This window comes from Dunckerocampus dactyliophorus, chromosome 2 (genome assembly GCF_027744805.1).
Source record: "Dunckerocampus dactyliophorus isolate RoL2022-P2 chromosome 2, RoL_Ddac_1.1, whole genome shotgun sequence".
NCBI lineage: Eukaryota > Metazoa > Chordata > Actinopteri > Syngnathiformes > Syngnathidae > Dunckerocampus > Dunckerocampus dactyliophorus.
Genome location: NC_072820.1, coordinates 4,825,105 through 4,852,500, shown reverse-complemented (window position 1 = coordinate 4,852,500; position 27,396 = coordinate 4,825,105). Strand labels below are relative to the sequence as shown.

The 27,396-nt window shown below is 40.4% G+C and overlaps 3 protein-coding genes across 7 annotated transcripts in view; 1 reads left to right on the top strand and 2 right to left on the bottom strand.

The window, feature by feature from the left end:
* LOC129177534 (ATP-dependent zinc metalloprotease YME1L1-like) overlaps window positions 1-580 on the bottom strand; it is a 15,221-nt gene extending 14,641 nt beyond the window's left edge. The window contains exon 1 of the mRNA XM_054768770.1: window positions 437-580. Within this exon, the coding sequence (XP_054624745.1) occupies window positions 437-469 (33 nt within the window). The 5' untranslated portion in view covers window positions 470-580. The remainder of the gene's footprint in view (window positions 1-436) is intronic.
* Window positions 581-2,018: 1,438 nt separating this feature from the next.
* LOC129177860 (acyl-CoA-binding domain-containing protein 5-B-like) lies at window positions 2,019-14,586 on the bottom strand. 2 transcript variants are annotated; one of them, XM_054769427.1, is made up of 14 exons: window positions 14,434-14,586; window positions 14,167-14,275; window positions 13,779-13,902; window positions 11,644-11,716; window positions 11,373-11,508; window positions 11,221-11,254; window positions 10,954-11,132; window positions 8,577-8,780; window positions 8,355-8,443; window positions 6,769-6,928; window positions 6,496-6,698; window positions 3,422-3,472; window positions 3,221-3,348; window positions 2,019-3,148 (listed from the first exon to the last, which is right to left on the bottom strand). In XM_054769427.1, exons 1-14 carry the CDS (start codon window positions 14,434-14,436, stop codon window positions 3,136-3,138), a joined length of 1,506 nt encoding a protein of 501 aa, XP_054625402.1. In that variant the 5' UTR covers window positions 14,437-14,586; the 3' UTR covers window positions 2,019-3,135. The 2 variants fall into 2 exon arrangements, with proteins under 2 accessions (XP_054625402.1, XP_054625404.1); XM_054769429.1 differs by having other exon boundaries at window positions 11,002-11,132.
* Window positions 14,587-14,872: 286 nt separating this feature from the next.
* The window catches only part of LOC129175811 (abl interactor 1-like), a 33,909-nt gene continuing 21,385 nt past the window's right edge, over window positions 14,873-27,396 (top strand). For 3 of the 4 annotated variants that reach the window (XM_054766600.1, XM_054766597.1, XM_054766598.1), the window contains exons 1-2: window positions 14,874-15,093; window positions 21,731-21,898. In XM_054766600.1, the coding sequence (XP_054622575.1) occupies window positions 14,977-15,093; window positions 21,731-21,898 (285 nt within the window). In that variant the 5' untranslated portion in view covers window positions 14,874-14,976. Of the gene's footprint in view, window positions 15,094-21,730; window positions 21,899-27,396 lie in introns of all 4 variants that reach the window. The other variant, XM_054766599.1, reaches the window with a different exon arrangement.

The window sequence follows — 27,396 nt, the reverse complement described above, 5'->3', positions numbered from 1 at the left end:
ACCATTCAAGACAACATTTATGGTCGACGTCATGTATTTATTATAATACGGCTTGTACTTGGCATGTAAGACACACCCGGCTGTATCACAAGTTTAACAAAAAATGTTTTTTGCTTAAGGGCTCCTTATTGGTCAACAATCAGTGCTCACGTAATGTCGCCAGCTGTCAGCTAACGACACGCAAGCCCGTCGCGTCTCTTTAAACCGCTGACGTCCAATAAACTACGAGCAAATTCTCATCAGGCCCCCGTGTTCGCTGGCACGTAAGTATAGGAGGTTCGTTGAATCAAAACAAAACTACAAGACTCTAATCAGTACAAAAGCTAATGTGAAGGTTAGCTAGCTTACAGGCTACGTGCTGTAAGGGTTACAGTGACAAATACGACAACGGTCGTCTTAGCTTGACAAAACAATCAAATTTTATATATATTCTTACCTGGGGTTGAATGTTCGTTGACAGAGAAAGCATTTTAAGCTTACAGCGACCGTGAAAGCACACAAATTGTTAATTTTTTTAGACGTATGTGTTCGTGGCTGTCACTTTAACTTTCTTTTTCTTCCTCTTTTGGATTGATCGGCGACCCGGCACCGAACTTGACAGATGCATTACCGCCACCTACCGGACTGGAGTGGTATAAAGTAGTAGTTTAGCAGGGAAAACACAAACCCCTATAGCTTGATAAGACCTTTGTAGTGAAGTACAATGACCATTATGTGTTTCATTATTTATTATTATCATTTATGTATATTTTCTACATAATCATGGGTTCCACTCTCCAGTCCAGTAGGTAGTGCTAATGCAGCTTTGCCAATAATAAAAACCAAACACTCTCCAGTCCAGTAGGTAGTGCTAATGCAGCTTTGCCAATAATAAAAACCAAACGATTTCTTTAACACCCTCCTTTCGGTATCTCCAAGTAAAACGCACTTGTCTTTGGTCAAATTCAACTGAAATGAAAAATGCTCCCCTCCTCATAGTACCTACATCAGGGTGTCCAAACATTTCCACCGAGGGCCACAATCTGAAAAATGAAAGGATGCAAGGGCCACTTTGATATTTTCTAAAGCAACACATAGAGATGCGTCTGTGTAGGCTCTCAGTCGTACAGGAGTTGTCCATCGAGGGAAAGGCTTCTTGAGACGTCATCTGTACTTCTGTGAAGAAGGTGTCGGACGTTTCGCTCCTCATCCGAAGAGCTTCGTCAGCGAACTAATAAGTGCTGGTAGCCTAGGCCTTAAATACAGTAAGCGTGGGCGGAATTGGTGTGCCAACGCCCTCCTCCTATTGGTTCCTTACACTAAGCCTGGGCGGAGTTGTGGTCTAACCCTACATTTTATGATTTGTTTTATTGTCCAAATATCTCAACTTTCTTCTTGTATATTTCCTTCTCCTAATTTACATAAATTTACAAGAAAAAAACTCGTACATTTACGAGAAAAAACTCGTACATTTACGAGAAAAAAGTAAATTTACAAGAAAAAAGTCATAAATTTACAAGAAAAAATGTACCGTAGTAAGTTTACACAAAAGTCGCAATATTACGAGAACAAAGTCGCAAATTTACAATAAAATGGTACTGTAATATTACGAAAAGAAAATTTACAAGAAAAAAGTCATAAATTTACAAGAAAAAATGTACCGTAGTAAGTTTACACAAAAGTCATAATATTACAAGAATAAAGTCGCAAATTTAAAAGAAAAAGCAGTCGTAAATTTACAAAAAAGTCCAAATAAACAAACAAGGATAAAGTCGTAAATTTACAAGTCGTTAATTTTACAAAAAAGTCATAATAATACAAGAATAAAGTCGTAATATTACAAGAATAAAGTTGTGACTTTGAGAAAAAAAAGTACAATAGTACATTTGCAAAAAAAAGTCGTAGTATTATGAGAATAAAGCTGTAAATTTAAAGAAAAAAAGTCGATTTAAAATAAAGTCGTAAATTTACGACTTTGTTGTAATATTACTATTTCGTCGTAATATTACGTGTCATCGTGTCATAGGTGTCAGAGGGAAAATAGAGCATAGCTCTTCAGGAAGGAAGGAAACTTTTCTTATGCTTCAGGCAAGCTTTTATTTATAACGTGGCAGCAAAACACAGCAATTGAGCACAGATAGATTAGCATGGCTAGCTAGCCCTTCTCACTTCCGCCTTCCTTACCCCGCCCCCTCCACATGCCCAAGGCCAATGGTCACATAAGTACCCCCTTTTCATAGCTGTCCAAACTTTTTTCTCGTAAACTTACGACTTTGTCGTAAATGTACGACTTTATGCTCGAAATCGCCGATTATTTTAATACTCCGTCGTAACAGGCATTGCCTGAAACAGCTGTGAAAAGGCAGGACTTATGTGACCTTTGGCTTTGGGAAAAAGTATTACTTTTTCTCATAAATTTACGACTTCATTCTCTTAAATTTACGACTTTATTCTCAAAATCTCAAGATTTTTTTTTTTTCAACGTGGCCCTAATACTCCATCGTACTTTGGGATATACAGGCTTAAAATAATTACAATTAAATAATATTAAGAATTAAAAGTCCACTTTGAAAAACTATGCCAAGGTTCCGACCCACAATCTTTGTGCTGACTTACTGTGTACGTATTTTCCCATTTCAATAGAGAGCAGCCCTCGTTTAATCTAAAAAGTTTATTTTTAGATACTTTGCATTTCATGAAAACAGCCCAGGTTCACATTCAGGAGTACAGAATCCATCTGGCAACCTGAGTGAAAAGCAGCAAGCCTGCCATTCTAGTTGTTCGCTACGGTAAAATAAATAGAGTACATCATAAAATACTACATGTTGATTGTCTTTACTCTTGTTCTGTTGAACACAACTATTCTAAAATGAACTTCACTAACATTCAGTGTACATTTCTGTGTTGTTCCCTTAAATGTTGAACTACAATAAATAAATAACCAGTGGCTTTCTCAAGGACATTAAAATAATTCTTTTTTGAAATGACGTTTGCTTCAGTTGAATACGCAGTCAGTAGTTACATATGCAACAATCTTTCATATCCACAGTCTTGAGTACTTGATTTTCAGCTTTGTTTTTCCCACCACGATGCCTCAGGTCTGTCCGGGAAACAGGAGAGCAACACAAATCCCGTTCTCCACGCACCAGGATCGATTCAAGGGATTTTCCTGTAACATGAGAACAGAGGTTTCCAATAGACTTGATCCTCGCTCCTCTTCTTAAACCGGTGTCTTGCTCACCGTCTCCTACGATTTGAATAAAGCTGGACTAGTCCATACGCAATAGCGGGCCAGAGTGCGGTCATCACCACGGTAACTGGCGAATGGTCAAATGGCCACCAAGAAGGTTTAAGAAACTGTAAAGACACCTGGGAAAAAAAATACAGTGCGTGGCGACAATCGATAGTATCATTATTTGATGTGTAGCAAATATGTTAGTACCTTTTGTGCAACAGGGAGGGGGTCCTCACACCTTGATGAAGATGATCTTGACTTGAAATGGGAGAACATTAATATTCCAGTTAATCAAGACACCACTTGAACACATGCACCATCTAATGATACGTTAAAGCAGTAAGCGAATGTCCACAAAATAGCATTTCTTATTACCTCCGTCAAGCACAGCGCAAAGCAAAAGCATTAGCATAGTAGCATTTTAGCTGATTTCATGGGTAGACACTTAGATGAACATTATTATTCTAGGTTTTACCATGCTAACATTAGCATGTTTATCTTTAGATACTTTGCATTTCATGAAAACAGTCCTGGTCCTGGTGTAACGGATGCCAGAGTGTATGTTGGTAAACCTCACTCCCTCTGCCTCGAGCTACGCTGAACACTCTGCCGACAGTCCGGGCTTTTAGTCGCTATTACGAAGGTCCTGTGTTCAAGCCCCGGTGCGGGCAGTGCGAAACAGGGCGGGTTACACTGGTCCTGCTACTATGCTGACGTTACCATGTTAGCATGGTAACGTAAGCATAGTAGCATTTCTAGCCATTGTCATAGGTAGACATTATTATGCTACGTGTTAACATGCTAACATTAGCATGTTAGCATTGGTAGCATGCTAATATTAGCATTGTAGCATTTTTAACTGTTTTCATGAATATGAATTTAAGCAGACACTTGGCGCTATCATGCTAGGTGTTAGCATGCTAACATTAGCATCTTAGAATGCTAACATAATTATATTAACATAACTTATATACGTCTGTGTAGGCTCTCAGTCGTACAGGAGTTGTCCATCGAGGAAAAGGCTTCTTGAGACGTCATCTGTACTTCTGTGTAGAAGGTGTCGGACGTTTCGCTCCTCATCCGAAGAGCTTCGTCAGCAAACTAATAAGTGCTGGTAGCTTAGGCCTTAAATACAGTAAGAGTGGGCGGAATTGGTGTGCCAACACCCTCCTCCTATTGGTTCGTTACACTAAGCTTGCATTCCTCATCTTTACAGTGGTATAATCCTATCCTGTTATTCACACCTACGATAAAAGGGAAGTGTCGCTCCCTGAATTGGGTATGAACGACTCTGATACTGGCTTGTTAGCATCTATTGTTCTGGCTCGGCCCTGCCTTCACCTCATTTGCAAGACTAAGAGCTGTGGGTTTTGGTCTCAGTAACCTGCTGAACACAGGGTCCAAATTGAACCTCAAACCACCATTCCGATTCAATGATGGGTTCTGTTGTTTGACAAAAATAGCTTCCTTTACTCCTCTTTCAAACCATCTGTTTTCTTTGGCCAAAATCTTTACCTCGCTGTCCTGAAAAGAGTGATTGGTGGCTTTCAGGTGTAGATGTACTGCTGATTGAGGACCACTAGCATTGTCCCTGCGATGTTGATAAAGCCTTTTTTGGAGCATTTGCTTAGTTTCCCCAATGTAGTGCTCTTTGCATTCCTCATCTTTACAGTGGATGGAATAGACCACATTGCTCTGTTTCTGGTTTGGAGCCTTGTCTTTAGGATGCACTAATTTTTGTCTCAGGGTATTTACTGGTTTGAAATAGGTAGGAATTTTGTGTTGCCATAAGATCCTCTGGAGTTTTTCGGAGACCCCCGCTACATAAGGGACTACCACTCCTCTCCTTTTAGCTTCTGTGGGCTTTTGGGTTTCTTTCCCTACTCTCTTCTTTTGACATTTGTTAAAAGCCCACCGTGGGTACCCACAGGTTGAGAGCGCTCTCTGGACATGTTGTGTCTCCTTTTTCTTTCCCTCAGCACTAGTTGGTATTTGTTCCGCTCTATGTTGGAGGGTCCTAATAACCCCTAGTTTATGTTGTAGTGGATGGTTTGATTCAAAAAGAAACCCAAAAAGCCCACAGAAGCTAAAAGGAGAGGAGTGGTAGTCCCTTATGTAGCGGGGGTCTCCGAAAAACTCCAGAGGATCTTATGGCAACACAAAATTCCTACCTATTTCAAACCAGTAAATACCCTGAGACAAAAATTAGTGCATCCTAAAGACAAGGCTCCAAACCAGAAACAGAGCAATGTGGTCTATTCCATCCACTGTAAAGATGAGGAATGCAAAGAGCACTACATTGGGGAAACTAAGCAAATGCTCCAAAAAAGGCTTTATCAACATCGCAGGGACAATGCTAGTGGTCCTCAATCAGCAGTACATCTACACCTGAAAGCTACCAATCACTCTTTTCAGGACAGCGAGGTAAAGATTTTGGCCAAAGAAAACAGATGGTTTGAAAGAGGAGTAAAGGAAGCTATTTTTGTCAAACAACAGAACCCATCATTGAATCGGAATGGTGGTTTGAGGTTCAATTTGGACCCTGTGTTCAGCAGGTTACTGAGACCAAAACCCACAGCTCTTAGTCTTGCAAATGAGGTGAAGGCAGGGCCGAGCCAGAACAATAGATGCTAACAAGCCAGTATCAGAGTCGTTCATACCCAATTCAGGGAGCGACACTTCCCTTTTATCGTAGGTGTGAATAACAGGATAGGATTATACCACTGTAAAGATGAGGAATGCAAGCTTAGTGTAACGAACCAATAGGAGGAGGGTGTTGGCACACCAATTCCGCCCACTCTTACTGTATTTAAGGCCTAAGCTACCAGCACTTATTAGTTTGCTGACGAAGCTCTTCGGATGAGGAGCGAAACGTCCGACACCTTCTACACAGAAGTACAGATGACGTCTCAAGAAGCCTTTTCCTCGATAACTTATATAAACACTTAGCACTATCATGCTAAGTGTTAGCATGCTAACATTAGTATGTTATCATTGCTAGGATGCTAACATGAGCATGATTGTGATGCCCTGCGATTGGCTGGTCGCCAATCGCCAATGGCGAAAGAAAATGGATGGATGATTTATATGAAGCCGGGAAAAAGTGCAAAGTGGCGAGGGAAGAGTGTACACAAGAATTTCTGCCCCTTTGGAATACTAACTGTAACACTCACGGTAATTGTAATTGATTACAAGGACAAATTAGTCAAATTTGACAGAGAAATTGCAATTGATGTAGTAGGACAGGCTCGACATAATCTACACATGACTGTGCAACCAACCTCCTTTCCCTGCGTCACACTGAGCTCCTCCAGGGTGCGCAGGCGATGCAGCACGTGGGCCATGTCATCCTGCAGCCTCAACAGAGCCGCTGCTACCTGCTCGTCGACGTTTCCCCAGGAAGCAGCGCAGGGGCGTGCGCACTGTGACGCGCTGTCGCAGGACGGCAAACGCGGCTGAGAGATGCAAGCGGTCTTCGGTGACTCTGAGACAGAAACCAGGTTGGGACCGCGGATTTGCCACGATGCATTTAAACAAACTGAGGACACTTTTACCTCTGACGGAGGTAGCGTTGTGAGGTTCTTGAGGGCAAGACTCTCCCCTGAGTGAGCTATCTTCTGCTTTAAGAGTGGAGGAGCTCTCAAACCAAAGATCTTGCTCCCTCACTGAGGCAGTCGGTGATCCGGCTGACTCAAGTTTGGAAGTGGACAGCATCTTGATGGAGAAATATGAATATTATTATTACAATACAACAAAAAGACAAGTTGGAAATATACGATAGGGCCCCTTTAAATGAAACGATACCAAGGCACACATAAAAACAAGGGGAAGATCTTTCATTAAATACCAAACCAAAAATGATTGCCAAATCAGTCTCTGTGATGAATGGATAGCGGTTCTTTTAGAGTTGGGACACGATAGACAGCTTCCTTCAATCATCTTTGTATGTGTCTGTGGTTTATTTGTTCATAGAACTGACACAGAACAATGAACAGCTCTGTTTCTGTCTCTTTTTTCCTTCTTATTAAGCCCTGAGCCCCTGCGCTGATGAGGCTTTCAAGCGCACTACGCATTTCTGAGTGTCCTGTATACTATATGCTACATTTTTTTATTTTTATTTTATGTTTTCCCCCATTTTTGCTAGCATTTTTCCCCCAAATGTTTCAGCTTTCTTCTTCAATAATCTTTGTAAATTTTCCTTTCGGAATATTAGGACTTACTTCCATATTATGACTTGATTCCCATAGTATTCAAACTTTTCCCCCAGCTTAATTTTTTAAAAATAACAACTTTATTTTATTAGTTTTTTCTTGTAATAGCTCGACTTTTAAAAAATGTCTTTTTTTTAATATTTCAACTCTATGCAACTAAAATTACATTATTTTTCCTCCTAAGATTACGACTTTGTTCTCATAAAATTGCAGCTATTTTTTTACTTTTCTGCTGTCGTCTTTTTTTCCCAACTTTCTTCTTGTAAATTTTCTTCTCGTAATGACTTTATTCCCGTAACATTTAGATTTTATTCTCGTAACATTATAAGTTTTTCCGCAAGCAAATTCTCAAAAAATGACAACTTTGTTATTTAGTTTGTCATAATATTACGACTTTTTTTTTTTAATTACGTCTTTTTTCTTAAATATTTCCACTTTATGCTACTAAAATGATGCTATTTTTCCTAATAATATTACGTTATTCTCGGAAAATGACCACTTTTTCTCATTAGATTACTTTTTTTTTTTAATTATTGCTGATTTTCCATTAGTCAAATTTTTAGAATGTGCTGCGGGCCAATGAAAAAACTGCAGTGGGCCGCAAATGGCCCCGAGGCCACACCTTGGACACCCCTGGACCAGTGTGAACCAGCGTCCGCATTGCCTTCCCTGTATTTCACATTGTTTTCTGCATTTAAAACTATAATTATTCTTAATAAAATAATTGTTTTTTTCATATTTCTGGGTGTCTGGAACAGTTAATTGGTTTAACGTTAACCTATTTTCATATGTTTCGGTTTTCGTCAGACCTTTTGGAACAGATTAATGACTGATTGTGCACTGAAATTAGACATGATGAGTTAGAGGGTGCTACTCCCTCATCTTATTTTTAGGATATGCGAACTTCCCACATCATAAGTGGAACTAACCTTCTCCGTGGCCACGTCCTCCATTGAATCACAGAATTCCTCATTTTCAGAATCTGCGGGATGATCGTTTTCCTCAATATCTTTGTGATCTGAAAATACACAGTATGAAGTGGTGTGGAAAAGTGCTTGTTTGTCATTTCCTATTTTTGTTTGCATGTTTATCACAAAAGTAACAAACCAGGAAGGGTGCGAACATTTTTTCACACCACTGTAAATTCCTACCGCTCAAGTGTCCATTAAAGTGCACGTCGATGGGGCTGCTGCATATGCTGGGCTCAACAGAGCAGGGCAGCTCCTCCTCATCTATCTCACTGTTTAGGGAGCTGTGGGTGGCGTTAGTCAAGGAGGACACGCTCGGCTCCATGCTGCTGCTGGATGCCCTGGTGTCACACCACCACCCTTCGTCCTCCAGCGGGGGGGTCCAATCTGGGTTAAGATTGCAATGGAAAGACAGGAGTCATAAAAGAATGCAGCGCTTAACTGGAGGTCTTGTGGTATAAATCAGGGCTGTCGAACGTTTTTCCACCAAGGGCCTCATACTGCAAAATCAACTTTTGGTTTACTTTTTCTAAACCACCCCATGTAGATATGCAAAAACAGTTTTTATTCCTAAAAAAAACACATTATGGTGGTCTAGTGGTTAGCATGTTGGCCACACAGTCAGGAGACCGAGAAGACTTGGGTTCGAACAGCGTTCCCTCACTCTATCGCTGCTTTTCAAAAAAATAATGAATGTGTACCCCGCCTCCCGCCCAAAGTCAGCTGGGATAGGTTCCAGCATACCCCCGCAATTCTAGTAGGATTAAGTGGCATAGAAAAAGAATGAATGAATGAATAAATGATCACTGTTTGGTGGTTGAATACGGCCTATTAGTTTTTTTTTGTCTATTAGTGAAAACATATCAAATAAAATTGTTCATGTTTTATGCCTAAATTAAGCATTTTCAATCATAAAAATGAATAAATGAACAAAAAAGAGAGGGAGGCGGGGCCAGGGAAGTGACCTGTGTGATGTCAGCTAGCTACTGTAGAGTTGCTGAGTGCAAGCATGGTTAGCAGTGTGGAGAGTGCCAGTGTTCGGCGTGAGTTGTGGCTGACAGCAGCTCCTGTGTGAGGGTTCGCTGCGCCATCGCAGTAGTATTCTACTACGCTGGCCACTAGGTGTCAGGAACGTTACATCAGGACAATAACCACGAAGTACCCTGTCAATGCTAACGTGTGAGTCTATGTAATGTCGTACTTATGTGTAAGACGTCTTATTTTCTATTATTATGTCAACTATATTGGGTAATACAAGTGTGACAGGAGTGTTATTTCATGTCTAGAGGACTCTAATGATGTTAACAAAAATTATTATTTTCATTTAGAAGGTCTTAAACAGGTTTTCTATGCTCCAACTACGAAAATATTCCATTAATGAATAATGAACCCTACATTGCGGAAATTCACTTGTCACGGTCGGGTCTGGAACCAATTAACCACGATAAACGAGGGACGACTGTATTCCTTGTTACTGTGCAAATTGATTCAGGAAGATGGTAGCAAAACACGACCGACTGTCATAAGCTTTGGGTTGTGACAGAAAGGAAAAGACGGTACAAGTACAAGCGGCCGAAATGAGTTTTCTCTGTGGGGGTGGCTGGGATCTCTCTTAGTGATCAGGTGAGAAGCACTGTCATTCAGGAGAAACTCGAAGTAGAACCGCTGCTCTTCCACATTGAGAGGAGCCAGAGGTTGGGAATCTGGTCAGGATGCCTTCCTGGGGAGGTGTTCAGGGCACGTCCGACTGGTAGGAGGCCTCGAGGAAGACCCAGGGCACGTTGGAGAGACTATGTCTCCCAACTGGCCTGGGAACGCCTCGGGACCTGTTGGGAGGAGCTGGACGGGGAGAGGAAAGTCTGGGCTTCCCTGCTTAGGCTGCTGTCCCGACGACCCGACCTCGGCTGGATGGTAGCAAAACAAATTTGTTGGCGCGGTTTGGAGAAAAATGAAGCGGAGTTAATTAACCCCAGTGGGGCGGAGAAGAGGAGAATGTGAGAAAAATATTTTTTACATCAAAACTACTGAAGGTGTCAACCTCTTTTGCAGTCACCACAAACGTAGACGCACGACCACAGCGAGAGCCAGATGCTCTTGACGGCAGCTGCGCTGGTAGCTCTGGAGATGAAGCTGAGAGTGGCGCTTTAACACAAAAACAAAAGATGCACCAATCTCCAGGCTGAACCTATTTACGGCTGCCCACTTTGAAGACATTATTGTGAGGGGAGAACAGAACATTTGTCAATGTGGAGGGCCCCAGTGACCCGGTTTGCCTCGGGTCCGCAAATGACTGAATACGGCCCCGTTGAATATGACTTTATTCTAATAATATTTTGACATTATTATTGCAATTTTATAAAGGTTTTTCCCTTTAATATTTCAACTTTATGCTCTTACTATTATGACTCTTAATATTTCATCTTTATTTGTGTAAAATGACTACTCTTAGTTTTCTTTTTTAATTGTGTTTAGTGTATTGGGCCATACTTTGGACACCCATGGTATAAATCATGCCTGGAATAGTAACTTAAGTACGACCTACAAGTAATCCTGCCGATACCTTTTTTATCCACCTTGCCTTCATCACTGTCAGTCTCATTGTCCTCACTTTTGTCTTCTTTTCCCAGATCTTCACTACGACCCTTGCATCCCTCTGCCTCATCCCCATTGGAGCTCATGCTATGAACGCTGTCTTTTTCTTGGATGTCTTGTATATCGTTCCACAGACCTCCATAGCCTGTAAAGTGGACAGGAAATCATTTTAAATATTCTCAATTAATTTTAGGACTAATTATTTCGAATCTTCGCATGAAAAAAATACTTTCCTTCCAATGCAGGTTTCTTAGGAGAGACCAGCACTCCTAAAGACGGAAATACATGTTTACAAGACGTTTGGGAATGAACTAAGTCACTTCTCAGTGCAGAAGATGTGAAGTGAAGACAATTAAAAGTGGTGTGGCTCCTAATTATATTCTATACCTTCTTGTTTTGCAAAAGGCCTTGTGAAAGGTCTGCTGTCCACCTCATTCTCTTCACATTCAACTTCTGTGTAGAAATTTCCAAGCTGCTGCACCAGGTCAGAAACTTCATTTGAGACGGGCACGGTCTCCAAAATCTGACGTATGACAAGTAAAAATGTGTGCAGGGAACGAATAGTTGACTTTGTTTTTTTTATTACATTCCTGAATTCTTAATTTCAGGCACATATTGCACATACACTGTATAGCATTTCATGTACATTTGAACTTACCAGCTGGATGTTTTCAACATACTTCTTCATGGCTTCCGCCTTTGTCATGTTCCCTAAAGAGTTCCATTTATCCCTGGCAACAAAGTCAAGGACGAATAAACACTGAGCATGAATATCAAATTAAGTGGTGTCAAATCTCATCCATTTCAGCTCTGTTTGGTTTGAAGCTGTGTAGGGGCAACATTTGCATTTTGGTGCAAAGGACAGAACATTCCGGCAAAGTAAAAAAAATAAATAGGACCACATTTCCCATAATTGAGTAGCGCTGCTAGAATATTTACTTCACTCCATAACCAGTGGTGTGCAGTCAAAACAGTATCAGATGCACTGACCTACATTTACAACTTAAAATTCTAGTATTTGCTCCATGAAATTGTATTCCCAGCAGTCTATTATCTTCATTTTGTGGTGTGTCTCTTGGCTGTACTGCTTCCAGTAGTGTATGTAGCCTCTACAGTATGTGTTGCCGTATGTACTCAGGAGTGCTGGCCCATGTCACTTAAACACTATTAGCAATTGGGCTGTTTCTTTAACTATAATCAGATTTCTGATAAAAAGCTTTGCGTTTTTGTCATGCTTGTAGAAAGATATTGATTCAGAACAGGAGTTGTCTGGATGCTTGATCACCGAGCTGTTACTTTCATGCGTCTTCGAAAGGGTTACGTAGGTGTCTTGCTTGATTGATAAGGTCATTTAATTTTGTGATATGGTGCGGTGGGTAAGGATGCTGGCGCTTGATATGGGTGGCCAAGGTTCAAATCCCAGTCAGGGTAAATTGTGTTGTACTGCATCATTTTTTTTAACAGTATGGAAGCCCGTTTCTGCCACTGAAAGAAAAAAATATCCCAATGGTAAGTCATAATGAGATAAAAAGTTGCAATTATGAGATAAAAAGTCATAATTATGAGATAAAGTTGAATTTATGAGATATTAAAGTCATAATTACGAGATAAAGTCGCAATTATGAGATTAAAAAGTCCCAATTATGAGATAAAGTCGCAATTACGAGATAAAAAGTCATAATTATGAGATAAAGTTGAATTTATGAGATATTAAAGTCATAATTATGAGATAAAGTCCCAATTATGTGATAAAGTCAAAATTATGAGATAAAAAGTCTAAGCAGCATAGAAAATGTATGGATGGAAGTCACAATTAAGAGATAAAAAGTCATAATTTTGAGATAAAGTTGAAATTATGAGATAACAAAGTCATAATTATAAAATAAAGTCGAAATTATGCGATAAAAAGTTTCAATTATGCGATATAAAGTTGCAATTATGAAATAAAGTTGAAATTATAACAAAGTCGCAATTATGAGATAAAAAGTCCTAAGTATGTGATATAGTCGAAATTGTGAGATAAAAAGTCTAAGCAGCATAGAAAATGTATGGATAGATGTCACAATTATGAGATAAAAAGTCATAATTATGAGACAAAGTTGAAATTGTGAGATAAGAAAGTCAAAATTATGAAATAAAGTCAAAATTATACTATAAAAAGTTACAATTATGCAATAAAAAGTCGCAATTATGAGATAAAGTTGAACTTATGAGATAAGAAAGTCCTAATTATGAGATAAAGTCGAAATTATGAGATAAAAAGTCTAAGTGGCATGGAAAATGTATGGCTGGAAGTCACAATTATGAGATAAAAAGTCATAATTTTGAGACAAAAAGTCCTAATTATGAGACAAAGTCGAAATTATGAGATAAAATGTCAAAATTATGAGATAAAAAGTCATAATTATGAGATAAAAAGTCATAATTGTGAGATAAAAAGTCTAAATTATGAGATACAAACAGCGCATATGCCAGCTTCTTCACTGGAGCCTTTGGCACATGGCACTCCGCACATCCGCAGTTTGTATCTCATAATTTTGACTTCTTATCTCAGAATTTCTCCTTTTTACTTCATAATTATGACTTACCATTGGGATATTTTTTTTTCTTTCAGTGGCGGAAACGGGCTTCCACAGGCCCTGTCAGAGTCTACCAAGAAAAATCCTAGTTGCCCACTGAAGGCCCCAGATGCCAAACGCACCACCCGCCACTGAAGGTAACACTGAAGGCTCCAGGTGCCAAACGCACCACCCGCCACTGAAGGTAACACATCACAGTGATCTAAATGCTCACCATTGAGCTTTCTGGTGTCTCTCCCAGATCCGAAACGGTCTTTCTGTCGTGCAAGGCCCTGAGGTGGCCTGCATGTAGTAACTGTAGAACATCAGGTTCATGTCATCTGACAGCTGGAAAGGACCTGACACAGGAAAGGAGGGGAAAATGTGAGAAGCGCAGGTATTATCAAGGGAATGTCAAATGTGAAGATAAGCTACAGGAGCAGGTCAGTTAATCAGCTTGATGAACAGAAGGCCAGCTTTAAAACTGCAATGTAGGTCAGCTTGAGCCACCTACAACTCCTGGACACACTGCAGCATGAAGATGGTAACGTGCGCAGCATACACGCAAGCAAATTAACAAATCCATGCCCCATTGTGCACTCTTTCCCCATGAAATGTAGAACCTTCTCTCGGCAAGCTCCTGATCACTTTAACTGCAGCAGCAAATTTATCCTGCAGGGTGTGTTCGTCCTCCTCCTGCGCCATGGTGACCGTCAACGCGATAGTCCTCACCTTTCAACATCACACAAATGGGCAAAAAATCAAGGTCTTACAGTTTTACAGTGTATTTCAGTCATCAATAACCCCCCTCCTAATAATCATATTCTAAGCCATTGAATTCATTTTATTAGCACCGAAAACAAACATTTAACTATTAAATGTTAACTCACCATACAATGTACTCCACTGGGTGTATATATGAAAAATGTTAAAAAGGAATCTCGAAACGATGAACCTATCTGGCTGGGAAATGTACTGTATATATTTTTTAATTAAAGAAATTACGCTAGCTCAACATGTTTCCAACAATGCACCGGGACAGGGGTTTTAAACCGCAAGTGCTCATGGGAAACGTAGTTCACTGACGTAATTCTGATTTATCATGCCGTTCTTGTATTTTTATCAATACTTAAAATGAGGAAACGATTAAACGCATTTATACTAAGAATAATTATATCCTAAAAATAATAGCAACATTTCTTATTGTTATTAATATATTATTATCATCATTATTACAGTATTTTGGGCTTTCAGGCAGTTTTTTTTTTTTACGCAACTCCGACTGCTTTGCGGATCTTTGTGAATCGCACGCACGCATACGGCACAATTCCAGGCGGGGGAGGGAGCCCCTCTCTCGGACACACACTAGCAGCATCACAGCCTCGCCTCATTGAACAAGGCAGAGAGGGGAGAGAAATGCGAAGGGATGTAAGATGGCAGAGCTACAAATGTTGCTAGAGGAGGAAATCCCTGCCGGCAAGCGAGCTCTTGTGGAGAGCTACCAAAACCTTTCCCGCGTCGCGGAATACTGTGAAAACAACTATGTTCAGGTAAGAAAATATGACGTTACATTCGATGGTTTGATGAGTATCTCCGTCGTGCCTGTACTGTGGTGGTAGAAGTGGAGTGAGACCGCAGGGACAGGAAATGCTCGTCTTGTAAGGAAATCATCCTCAAACCGCTACAAAAAATGGCGTTTTGGGGGCACTGTGACGATTCAATCGTCTTAAAGCGGCGTCAGTGCGTTGAATACTTTAGTTGTGGACCCACGGAGCCTTCCTCGACGTGAAAGCTGCCGGTGGTTGTAGAGGGTGTGTCGTTGTTCTGACAAACGGACTGCATCCAGCCACCAAATGTGCTACATGCCATATAGAATGACAATAAAATTCATTTTTGGTTTCCAAACATGCATATAACACGTCCTCGCATCGTGCTGCAGCGGTCTCAGCCATTTGAAAATGGAGAGCAAGCATTATCACCAATTAACAGCATCTTCAGACTACGTAACTGATTCACAATGACAATATTGTTACTGCAAAAAACATACATGCATTTTAGAAAGTAATGATTAGGTTTGGATATTTTTATTTTCATGGAATTTTGTCACATACAATAAAAAAAATAGTAATTTATTACTTAATGAATACGTAAAAATTCACCAATGTGCAATAAAATCCACAATAAATTGCCATAATTAGCGCAGCGATACAGAACACTGGGAATGTTCACGATTTTAGAGTACTTTAGAGTTAATCCTGCACACATAAATGAGTATCATGATCTGTTTATGTTGCAATGCTGATGTTCAGAATTCCGGTGTTTGGAATGCACCTTGCTGTCCGTGAGTGTGATGGGTGGATAAGGAGGAAGTGTTGTATTGCTGCTGTGGAAAGCGACGGAGACACGTGTGTCAGATTGGAACTGAGCACTGCTGTTGGTGTGTTAAGGTCGGAAATAAAGTTTTAAAAAGAGCATCGGAGTGTCTTCCTGCGTCGGGACACTACAAGTACATTACTTACAAGATGTTGCACAATATCACCATCAAGTATTTGTTGCAGGTGGGCGAGTCAGCATTATTTAGCACCAATAGCTACTTCGTTTTTTTGGCCTGGTTACTATCGTTTACATGTGAACCGGTGCCATTATGACGCCACGTAATAAGCTCTGCTTCTTCCTACTCCTTTTCGGACATGCTGAAAAGTGAAACTGTACCCCTGAGATGTACTTCAATGTAACCTCGTGTGCATGTTCGAAATAAACCATGACCATATTTATGAATGTCATAGAAATGGTGGAGCATGTGATTGCAGTTGCCGTTTATCCGCCAAAAAGACACGCTCACAAGCTACAGCTCGACCGCCAAATTCGTGCAAATGTGATTGGGGGATTACCACTGTGAAGCGGTAGATGCTGTATGGATGGCTCTTCAGCACGGTGCTCTCCCCCTTGCACGGAATGAACGATCTAGAATTGCGAAAAGCAGTGCATGTATTTATCTACCTATCCATTTAGGGCCGGGCAATTAATTGAAAAATAACCAAAACTGACATTTACAGCTTCTAATTGGCGTAAAACTGCCGTGACGGTTATTTCGGTCCCCACCTCCAGGGTGCGCAACTTTGTGACGCAAAACGACTCGATCAAAATTTGATGCGGTAATGTTGTTCACAGTTCAGTAGCTGTGTTTGGAAGACCAGAGTTAAATTCACTGCGTCATCTTTCGAGATTTGCCGAATGACAAAGTAATCCAACTGTATTTACACTGACTGATAACAATAAATCAAGTGAGGAAATATCTGCATTTACCGAGTCATTTCGTTCTTCCTTAATAACTTTTCATCATCGGAATTCAATACAAATATTTAGAGAATAAATGAGTTGAGAGTGGTATAATTGCGCATTAACTGAACTCCAGGTTGGAGGTTCAATTAATGGTGATTTTGTTTTTGCCAAAATAGCCAGTACAGAAACCAGAAGTAAAAAAAGAAACAACAACAAGGAACTCTTCCAATGCTAACATGTGTGAGTCTTAGACAATAGGAGTATAGAGGTATAGATAATAGGGGTGTTATTTGTGTCTTGATGGCTCTAATAATGTTAAAAAACTGTATTTAGATTGTCATAAACATGTTTTCTATGCTGTAACTATGAAAGTATTTGATTTATAAAAACTCACTTGTCACGGTTTTAAACTGTGATAAACTACACTCAACAAAAAATATCAACACTTTTGTTTTTGCTGTCATTTTTCATGAGCTGAACTCAAAGACGATGACGCATAATCTATCCATGTCATAGGTGTGGCATATCAAGATGCTGATGAGATGGCATTATTATTGCACAAGTCATACCCCCGCGACCCTAACTGAGGAGAAGCGGCATAGAAGATGGATGGATGGATGGATGGAAGTCTGCCTTCGATTGGCCACAGTAAAAGGCCACTCCAAAGTATGCAGTTTAACTGTATTGGTGATGGTCCGGAGGAGTCAGAAAACCAGTCAGTATCTGCTATGACCACCGTTTGTCTCTAATACCGTGCGCGCCAATCCAGAGCATCCCAAACACACTCAATGGGCGACATGTCGGCTGAGTAGGATGGCCATGCAAGCGATGGGATGTTTTCAGTTTCCAGGAATTGTGTACAGATCCTTGCAACGTGGGCGTGGGGTCATGGCATGGGCAGGTGTGTATGTTATGGACAGCAAACACAGGTGTGTTCTATTGATGGCATTTTGAAGATAGCGAGCATGTGATGTTCTGGATCAGTGCATACGGTATTTGAGGCAAGTGGTGGTCACACCAGATACTGACTGGTTTTCAGACCCCTCCTGCCACCCCCCAATACAATTAAACTTCACATTTTAGAGTGGCCTTTTATTGCAGCCAACCTAAGGCACACCTGTGAAATAATCATGCTGTGTCATCAGCATCTTGATATGCCACACCTGTGAGGTGGATAGATTGTGAATCATGAATGATGAACGCTTGCTAACGGATTTAGACAGATTTGTGAACAATATTTGAGAGCGCTAGGACTTTTGTGTTCATAGAAGAAGTTTTACATGTTTGAGTTCAGCTCATGAAAAAGGGGAGCAAAAACAAAAGTGTTGCCTTTATATTTTTGTTGAGTATATTTTGGAAATATTCAAAGGTGGATATGGGAATTTAGGAGAATTGCTGGTAAAGCAAATCAACTGGAAATTTGGGGTCGTTTATACAGACGGTTCCTACCTATCTATCTATATCTTAGGGGTGCAACAATACACAAGATTCACGGTTCGGTCCGATATGTTGGTGTTATGGTTCAATACTTTTTGACACATAAAATAAATTACCTTGCCTTTTTGAATTTTAATTTCATTGAAATTGCCAGCATTTATCTCATTTTTCAACAATTTCAGCACGGTATGAGTGTGGGCGGCGGAGCTCAGTGGCTCTGCGCTTGACAATGCAACCTAAGCCAGAGTAGGCGATCGCAGATTCACTGAGCTTTCAGCACAGAGTGCCGTCAAAAGTTGATAAAATAAATATAAAACTGCGTATTGTTTGATACAGTGGTCACGGTTCGGTACGCATGTGTATTGAACGGTTCGATACAGATACACGCATGATAGAAAATGACAAGAAAATCTGAATACAACAGTAGATTCTAAATATACAGGTTTTTTTTACAGTATGTGTCATTCAGCCCTGTGGACTGGACAGCAGGTGAACCCAAATACTGAACAGCAGCAGATGTTGAAAGAGAAAAGAGGAAAACTAAACACCCCCTCCTCGCAACCACAAACGCAAAACACACGGATGAGCTAAAATAAACTGACTCTGAAACAAAAGGCACTCAAACATGCGCTCAAACGTGACTCAGATGCCAGTCGTCGAAATGACTGCCTTTTTTTTTGTTTGGGTGTGTGCTGTAACACCTGGCTGTCCTCATATCATTCCTGATATGTGGAGCCATTCTGTGTTCACATGATAGTAGCGACAACAGACAAAGTCTGCGCTTTTCAAAAGACTGGGGCATCCAAAAATAGAAACTCTATGAAGAAAAATATATTTATGGAAATTGAACTTTGGATTTCTTGGGAACAATAATTTCTGCTGTCTTTATTTTTCTTCGTTAAAAAAAAAGCATTAAACTTTTCCTGTGCTTTCTGAACAATGAACCACAAATGAATGATTCTGAACTGCTTACAAATATATTTACAGGCAGTCCATTATCAATGTAAATTTTTATGAGAGGAAGTAATGCTTGTGATTCCCACCAAAATCCCCCTTCGGCTCCCATGAAACCCCCTTCTGACTCATGGGCGTTTTTGTTATGAGTCATAGACTTCCCACATGATATTCCAGTATTATTTCATTGTAGTACAATGTTAAAGGTGACTCTGTTTTTAAAATACTACATCCCAACTGAAGCCTCCGCAGAAACGATGGAATACAAAGACCGAGATCTGCTGTCCTCTTAACAACTCACTGTAAATCCAGCACAGTACTTTTAAATACGTGATTTATCAACAATGAGATGTCAAAAGCACCCACCTTTCAGGCTTTTACACAAAAGTCGATTTGTCACTAGGGCGACCTCCACTTTAATGCCCAGAGAACAACTTATTCTTGTACTAATACATTTATACACACATTTCAAATGTCAGTCGCTGGTGATTTTGCGGCATTTAAACAACACTGATGGGATTAGAGATTTGAAATGAGGCACAGCATAATCTCAGAGCCCAAACAGAATAAGATGTAACGTTAAATCCTAATATGAGAACATTTTTACAAAAGAGCGGGAAATTGGGGAAAGATACTCATTTATTCATTGGCAAGCTGTTGAAAAGATGAACGGGTTCCAGGGCTGCAACCAATGACTTTTTTTTTTTGTTAGTCGATTAATCTGAAACTTGTCGTTCGATTAATCGAGTAATCGGTTAGGCCCTAGATCAAGGGTGGGCAAACTTTTCGACTCGCGAGCACGCATTGAGTTAACAAAATTGGCCGGGGGGCCAGATTATATATTTGATACATGCACACCATTTTACGCTTATACAACGGTGCATCTGGAATTATTTGTCTTATTTTATCTGTAAATCATATAATCTGCTACATGTGCTCGTGTGCCTTTTTTCAGGAGCACTAAACATCAGACCATATCAAATGACGACATTTTTTTTTACTGAATAAGACACCCGGAATGTACATGAATAACTCATCTTTTCACAGTTCCACATGTCCAAAAGGAGTAGGAAGAAGCAAAGCTTATTTAATCCTACCCCCTATCTAGTCCACATCTAGTACAGTACATGTTGTTCACTTCTTGCATTCCACATCATATTTTCTATAATAATCAGAATAATAATACATAATAAATAACAGTAAGAATACAAAAAAATTATATATATTATATATTTTATATTATATATTATATATATTATATATTATAATTATATATTATATATATATATATATATATATATATATATATATATATATATATACACACACACACACACACACATATATATATATATATATAAATAAAAAAACTTTAAAAAAAAAACCTGACAGAACATCATTGTGATGATCAAGACTCTTCTGCCTTGTATTTAGCAAACACCAACTGCTTGTATTGTTTTTTGAATTTGCTCATCTCTGTACATTGTTTGAGTTCCTTACTCAATCCGTTCCATAGTTTAATTCCACACACGGAAATGCTGTGGGTTTTCAGCGTAGTTTTTGCATATAAATGTTTTAAGTTTAATTTTCCTCTAAGATGGTATTTCTCCTCTCTGATTGAAAAATACTGTATGAGGTTTTTGGGTAACAAGTTATTATTAACTTTATACATTATTCTAGCGGTTTGAAAGAATACTAAATCTGCAAATGTGAATATCTGTGATTTTAAAAATAAAGGGTTTGTATGTTCTCTATACTTGGCTTTATGAATGATCCTCACCCATCTTTTTTGCAGTACAGTGAGTGTGTGAAGATTGCTTTTGTAATTATTACCCCATATCTCCACACAATACATTAGATATGGTAATACTAAGGAACAGTACAGAGTGTGGAATGATTTTTGATCAAGAACATATTTTGCTTTATTCAATATAGAGATATTTCTCGCCACCTTTTGTTGTGTATATTTAATATGAGATTTCCAACTCATTTTTTCATCTATAGGTTTGTTTGATAATACTGTATATAAATATAGGAAGTGATTCATGAACAAAGGTAAACCAGCAATGTTGCAAACCTGCTGACAGTTTCCTGAGGGAAAAAAAAGTGCCCCTTAAAGAGTAGATCAATGTGGATGTGTGAGCCGTGTTTTGCCTCCAATCTATAAATATGTCCTTTCAGTTCCTCCAGCTATTTAAAGACCCATGGAAACAGATGGTTTGAGCAGCCGGGTGAAGGTTTGTGAGCCTATGAAACGTTTTGGCATTCCGACTCACTTGGCTCAACTCCCACCGCGCACCTGTCCTGTGCTGTCCATTTGGAACATTTAACGTTACACCAAGTTGTTTCTACTGAGAATCATCCGCTCATTCCATTTCTAATCTCAACAGGGTTTTCTAAGTAAAACAAAGACTTTACTGTCTATTCAAACATTGTCAACTGTAATGCGAGAGTACCTAGTTTTCTCCCTTCCACCCCCTCATTTTCTCTCTTGCTGCCTTCTCCTTTGTACAGGCACAAGATAAAAGGAAAGCCCTGGAGGAGACCAAGTCCTACACCACCCAGTCTCTGGCCAGCGTGGCTTATCAGATCAATGCCTTAGCCAACAATGTGCTACAACTACTGGACATCCAGGCCTCGCAACTGCGACGCATGGAGTCCTCCATCAACCACATCTCCCAGGTACGTAAAACCCACCCATCAAGATCCACACTCGCAGAAACAGTTTCCTCTTCCTCCTCATCATCCATCGTCATCCACCATATCTACAGTATTAAGAAATATTACAGAAGGGACAGAATTTGTCTCAGAGGTGTCACTGTCATTTTTGCACCGTGAGAGAGTGTTGTTCAGTGGAAACACTGTAATTGAAAGGTATGGGCCAAGGAGTAGGATATGTGCAAATCATTAATTATTTTTTACGACTCGGGACTCGTGGGTACTCGTCTCAGTTACTTGTGCTCTACTGCAAGCTAAATTTTAAAAAAGGAAACCTTAACTTGTATAACTGTTACTTTAACTGGATTTGTAGGAATGTTTTTACTGACTCACGGGTGGACAAAATACTCAAATTTCACTGACTCACGGGTACTCGACAAAGACTCTTGTTTCACTGACACACTGGAAATTGTTGCGAGATTCTGAGCATGCACGTTGTGACAGTAATCGACTACCCGGTTCATAAGAACTCGAGTCAGTAAAAGTTTCCCATGACTGCAGGGAAGAACCCATGAAATTTGGTGCAGATCTGGAGTCTGAAGTGTGGCTCAAGGGTTTGTCGCTTTCACATGCGGCTGTGACCAAACTAGAGAAGTGCATAAAACTAAATAGATTTTTGTGAACTAGTCAATGACTATAGCGCTACTTGAATGCAACCAGCAGAGACGCTGTTGATTAAGTCTCAACGTGTTTGTGTTGTAAAGAAGAACAGTTGAGCTCAGTCCATTCTCTGGCTTGCTTGCTTGCTTTATTGAGTATTTTCAAGAAAATATTCAGTTTTGATATTACTATTTCAGGTTTCAGGTTCATGAAGGTTCATCAGTATGACCCAAAGTTTGTGATGGGAGTAAATGCACTCATGTAATTTGCATATTGTGACGTCACCAGGCTCAGAAATGGTCAGATCCCTGTCTCTGCAATACTGGCTCATCAAAATGTCTGATCCACTTGTGATACTCTTCCTCGTCTCTCAAGCAAACCCAGCCATCATCATCATTGTTTACAGCAGGATCTTGAAGACCACCGCTGCCTCCCCCGCTATTAGTAGTGTATTTCCTGCTGCGCGTGCCTCCGCGAAAGCCACTATTTCTGTGTTTTTTTACATTATCGTGGTCATACCACTGCACACCCTCAATGGGTCTAAGAGCGCGGGACTCGAAGCCGTGATCCTGCAGAGTGGACAGGTCTCTGCTGCGTAAAGGAGCACTAGCAGGGACGGCGCATTGTAGACCCGGAGCTTGGTGCACCGGTGGTGCATCGGGACCATCAGCGACATGCAGTAGTTTGCCACTCTATGGCACGACACTGGTATCAAAACAGCAGTTCAGAACATTCAGAGAGATTCTGCCATCCCATTAAAATATATTTTAAAAAGTAACAATTATTCATCAGCTAACTGACTAATTATTTTCCCTTAAGGAAATGGTACGTGCCTGGACCAAACAGTTTGAGTAGATGGCGCCACAGTTAAAAATGTTTGGTCTGGAAATACAAGAAATACAAATATTAATTAGTCAAAAGTGATTTGTTGCATTACTTTACATGCAGTACTTGCCCCAGCTCCTTCACATGTGACGAAAACCATGTAAAGAAACCAGCCAGCTCTCCATCTAACTAAACTCCAAAATGGAGTCCGTGCACATAAACACTGCCACATGCTGTAGACATGGAAGTGGCATCAATCATACAAGGGCTGTCAAACAGCCAAAGCCCGTTGGTCACTCTTTCTTCATCAGTGCTCTTTTATTTTGCTTTTTTTTTCTCTCTGGCTGTGCTCCATGAGGTTGTGCACCCTGCCTGTCAACCAGTGGATGTCCCCTCCCTGTGTGCTTCATTAAGACTGTCAGGGATGAAGTGAAAACCCAACACAGGCACTCTTGCCTGCTTAGCATTTTCAACTCCCGCTCTACTCCACCAGCTTCAGGATGGAGGTCGGTTTGATGCGCTGAAATATAAAGCATTGTCACGCTTTCACGTGTTTCTCCTCACCCTTGTCTCCTTATTGATATTTGCGCTATACCTTTAATAGAGAACTATAAAGAGACGCAGATGCATGGGATGGTTATGCTCAGGGTTCCACTCTTTGTCTGGTCGCCATTTGGGGCCACACAAAGAGTGGCTCAACAGACCCCAATGAAGAGACACAACTTTGGAGCAACTTTGGAGCCCCCCTCCGGAGCCAGCCCTGGAGGTGGGGCATGATGGCGAGCGTCTGGTGGCCGGGCCTGCACCCATGGGGTGTGGCCATGAGGTGGCGTGAGGTGGAGAAGTTCCCGCTAGATATAGTCGGACTCACCTCAATGCACAGCAAGGGCTCTGGAACCAGTCCTTTTGAGAGGGGTTGGTCCTTATTCCACTCTGACTTTGCCAGCAGTGAGAGGCGACTGGCAGGGGTGGCAATTCTTGCCAAGAGGAGCTGGACGAAGTAGCTGGGGAGAGGGAAGTCTTGGCTTCCCTGCTTAGGCTGCTGCCCCCGCGACCCGACCTTGGATAAGCGGAAGAAAATGGATGGATGGATGGATGGTGCCAGTTGCCCTGTGATTGGCTGGGGACCAGTCCAGGGTGTACCCCACCTGTCGCCCAAAGTCAGCTGGGATAGGCTCCAGTATGTCCCCGCGACCCTAATGAGGAGAAGCGGCATAGAAAATGCATGGATGGATGGATGGTGCCAGTACATTGACATACAAAATGGGACTAGTCCACATTAATACAGAGCTAAGAAGAACATTCATTAGTGATTGCATTTACCACAAAACAACTGCATGCAAACATGTCCTATTTTGTATGACACAACCTGTTCTCAAAAGTATGCTATTTCTGATACAGAAAAAGTACAATTTACATCATGTAGTAATCATAAAACCTTTACACTTAGGTGCATTTGAGATCCAGTACACAGGTTGCATCAAAATTCTGCCTATATGAAGATTCAGTTTTTTGATTGACAATGTCAGAGTGGTATTAACATTAACAATACAATATGTTTAATATGATGCTATTATTCAGTGTTGTGCAGCTGCACAATGACAGTTCTACTTAGCGGCATGTTTGCCCCAAAGTAGGAAACAGCACCGTTTTGCTAGTGGATGTGGTCCTGGTCAACCTCATCTAATATAGACTGTCATAGTACATTCAAAGAATCTGTAAGCTGCTCATCCTCATTTGGCAACACGTCCATGCGGCCACTGAATTTGTCCGAAAAGTGTCCACAGTCTCAATATGTGACTCAAAAGTACAAAAGACAGAAGCTGATGAAGTGGGATGAAAACACACTGACTGGTTCATCATCCAGAGGTACAGTCTCCCGTCTCATTAAAAATAATACAAAAAAATAAAGCTGCGAGGAACATCGAACGGGCCCTGGCCGCCCCACGTAACTCAGGATGCACGCACGTAAATAGACTTTCTTTTGTCATTTCCTGTTGCTAGTGGGTGGCACTGTGACGAATTCAGGAAGTGACCTATGCATAGCTTCAGGGTGTCGCCTTCATTATCAGGTTTCCCATGCACCCTGGAAAACCTGGAAATGATTGACCAATTTTCCAGTCATGGAAAGCATATGGAAAATAAGGAAAAAGGTGAAATGTCCTTGAAACGGGAACACCAATTATGATCAAGATCTGACCTTGTGGAGCAAGGGTATTAATGATGACATTTTTGTGGCAAGTTGTCAGACTGACCATTAAAGTTTGTCGCCATGATGCCCCCGCTGCCCACATCGTATGGCATAGGCTAAGTTGGTTCGAAATATATCATCACCAACGTGTCTAGTATCAATGATTTGGATTTGGGCTGATTTGGTCACAGTCCCAAGGAGAAGTTCATCAAAATGCGACCGCTGATTTTCACCCAAAATGGATGGTTATTTCACTACATAATGTACAGTACAGTATATACTTCTCTCAAGGCCGACCGCTGTGTTAATCCTTTTCACATTCATATTTGTGCCTGTCCAAATCCTCTGAAGTACAAGTAGAACCTGCAATCCAGTGTCTCTTTTTTTCTCTTTTGAGGTGTTAACCTTTAGAGTGTCATGTCCACAAAGAATCTTTCTACAACGCTATAAAAGAAATTGCTAATGTATATTACAGGTCTGCTGACATGGCTTGGAATCCCTACCTTGTCATATTCCACTGCTGCCAATAAACACTTAAAGCATAGTGAAAGAACACCAAAGCAGTAACTGTCATTGGATGGAAGGTGCATTCATAAAGTTGTGTCTGATGGAGGAGATTAGCAACCTCACTTTTTAATTACAAGAAGAGATGCTGTTGCTAGATACAAGAGCCACACCCTCTTAAGGGACAAGAGCATTTCTCAAACATCGTCCGAGTTGTTCCACTGTAGTGCAGAGGATATTAATTTTCAGTGGCATATTTATTAGTTATAGCTGCATGACAGCTGCATTGTACCTTCTGTTCCCACAAACAGACTGCAGAGCTTGAGCAGACGGCCAGATGTTATGTTAATTAGAGTGCTGAGATTATAAAAGAAAACGAGATTAGGAGAGTGCAGGGAGGGGACACACAGGTCTGGTGACAATGATGAGGTAATCATTAATATGTGTGTGCGTGTGTTTCAAATTTTAATTCAACCGCAATGCAGCTGAAATGCTGACAAAATCCCATCCTCAGTTGTAGAACTGGAGCATGCATGCTACGTTGTTGTCAGTGCTTCAGGGGGATTCTTTATCAGACATTTGTTTGACTTTGAGACTACCGAGACTTTCTGTTTCTTGTTTTTCTCTCGCCCCAGCTAATAGTAGCTTCCTTTGCCTCGTCTTGCATATCACTAACAGGAAACACAGTTTTCTTTTTCAAACTTCCTAGCCAAGGCTGGGAGTGTCACCTCAATTTCCTGTTAAAAAAAAAAAAGTATTACATGTGTTCTTTCTGTATGTGGAAAGGTGGAGGATGTGAGGGTTTCCCATACGTTGAGTTCCAGTATTTGTGGTGTCCCATTTGGTGCTATCTGCTTACCCTCACTCACAACCAAATTCTGATGATCTGGCTCAGGGGTGTCCAAACCTTTTCCACCGAGGGCCACATACTGAAAAGTGAAAGGACGCAAGGCCATTTTGTTACTTTAATTTGTAAAGCAACACATGTAGATATGCTAAGAAGTTCTACAGTCATAGAAGAAATGTTTGGCCACCCTTGTTTCTTCAGTTTCTTGTTCATTTTAATGCCTGATACAACTAAAAGGTACCTTTGTTTGGACAAATATAAAAATGACAACAAAAATAGCTTAAGAGTGACGTTTTTTTATTTTATTTTTGTAAAAAAAAATTATTTATTTTTTTAATTTAATTTAATTTTTTTATAAATTAAAAAAAAAGTTAAAAAAAAAAAAAAAGTTAAATTTTTTGCCAGTACAATACAATAGCTATTCATTTAAGAACTTAAGTGATTTTGGTTATCATCAAGAAAACCATGGAAGTTGCTGGATATCAGCTCTTAAAT

Bases quoted from the DNA above. Each gene is read 5' to 3' on its own strand.
- LOC129177860 (XM_054769427.1), bottom strand. The intron at 8,444-8,576 runs GTAGGAATTTAC...GTGTATTTTCAG, and splicing joins CTTTAATGGACACTTGAGCG to ATCACAAAGATATTGAGGAA. The intron at 3,473-6,495 runs GTTGGTTGCACA...TCCCATTTCAAG, and splicing joins GTGTGACGCAGGGAAAGGAG to TCAAGATCATCTTCATCAAG.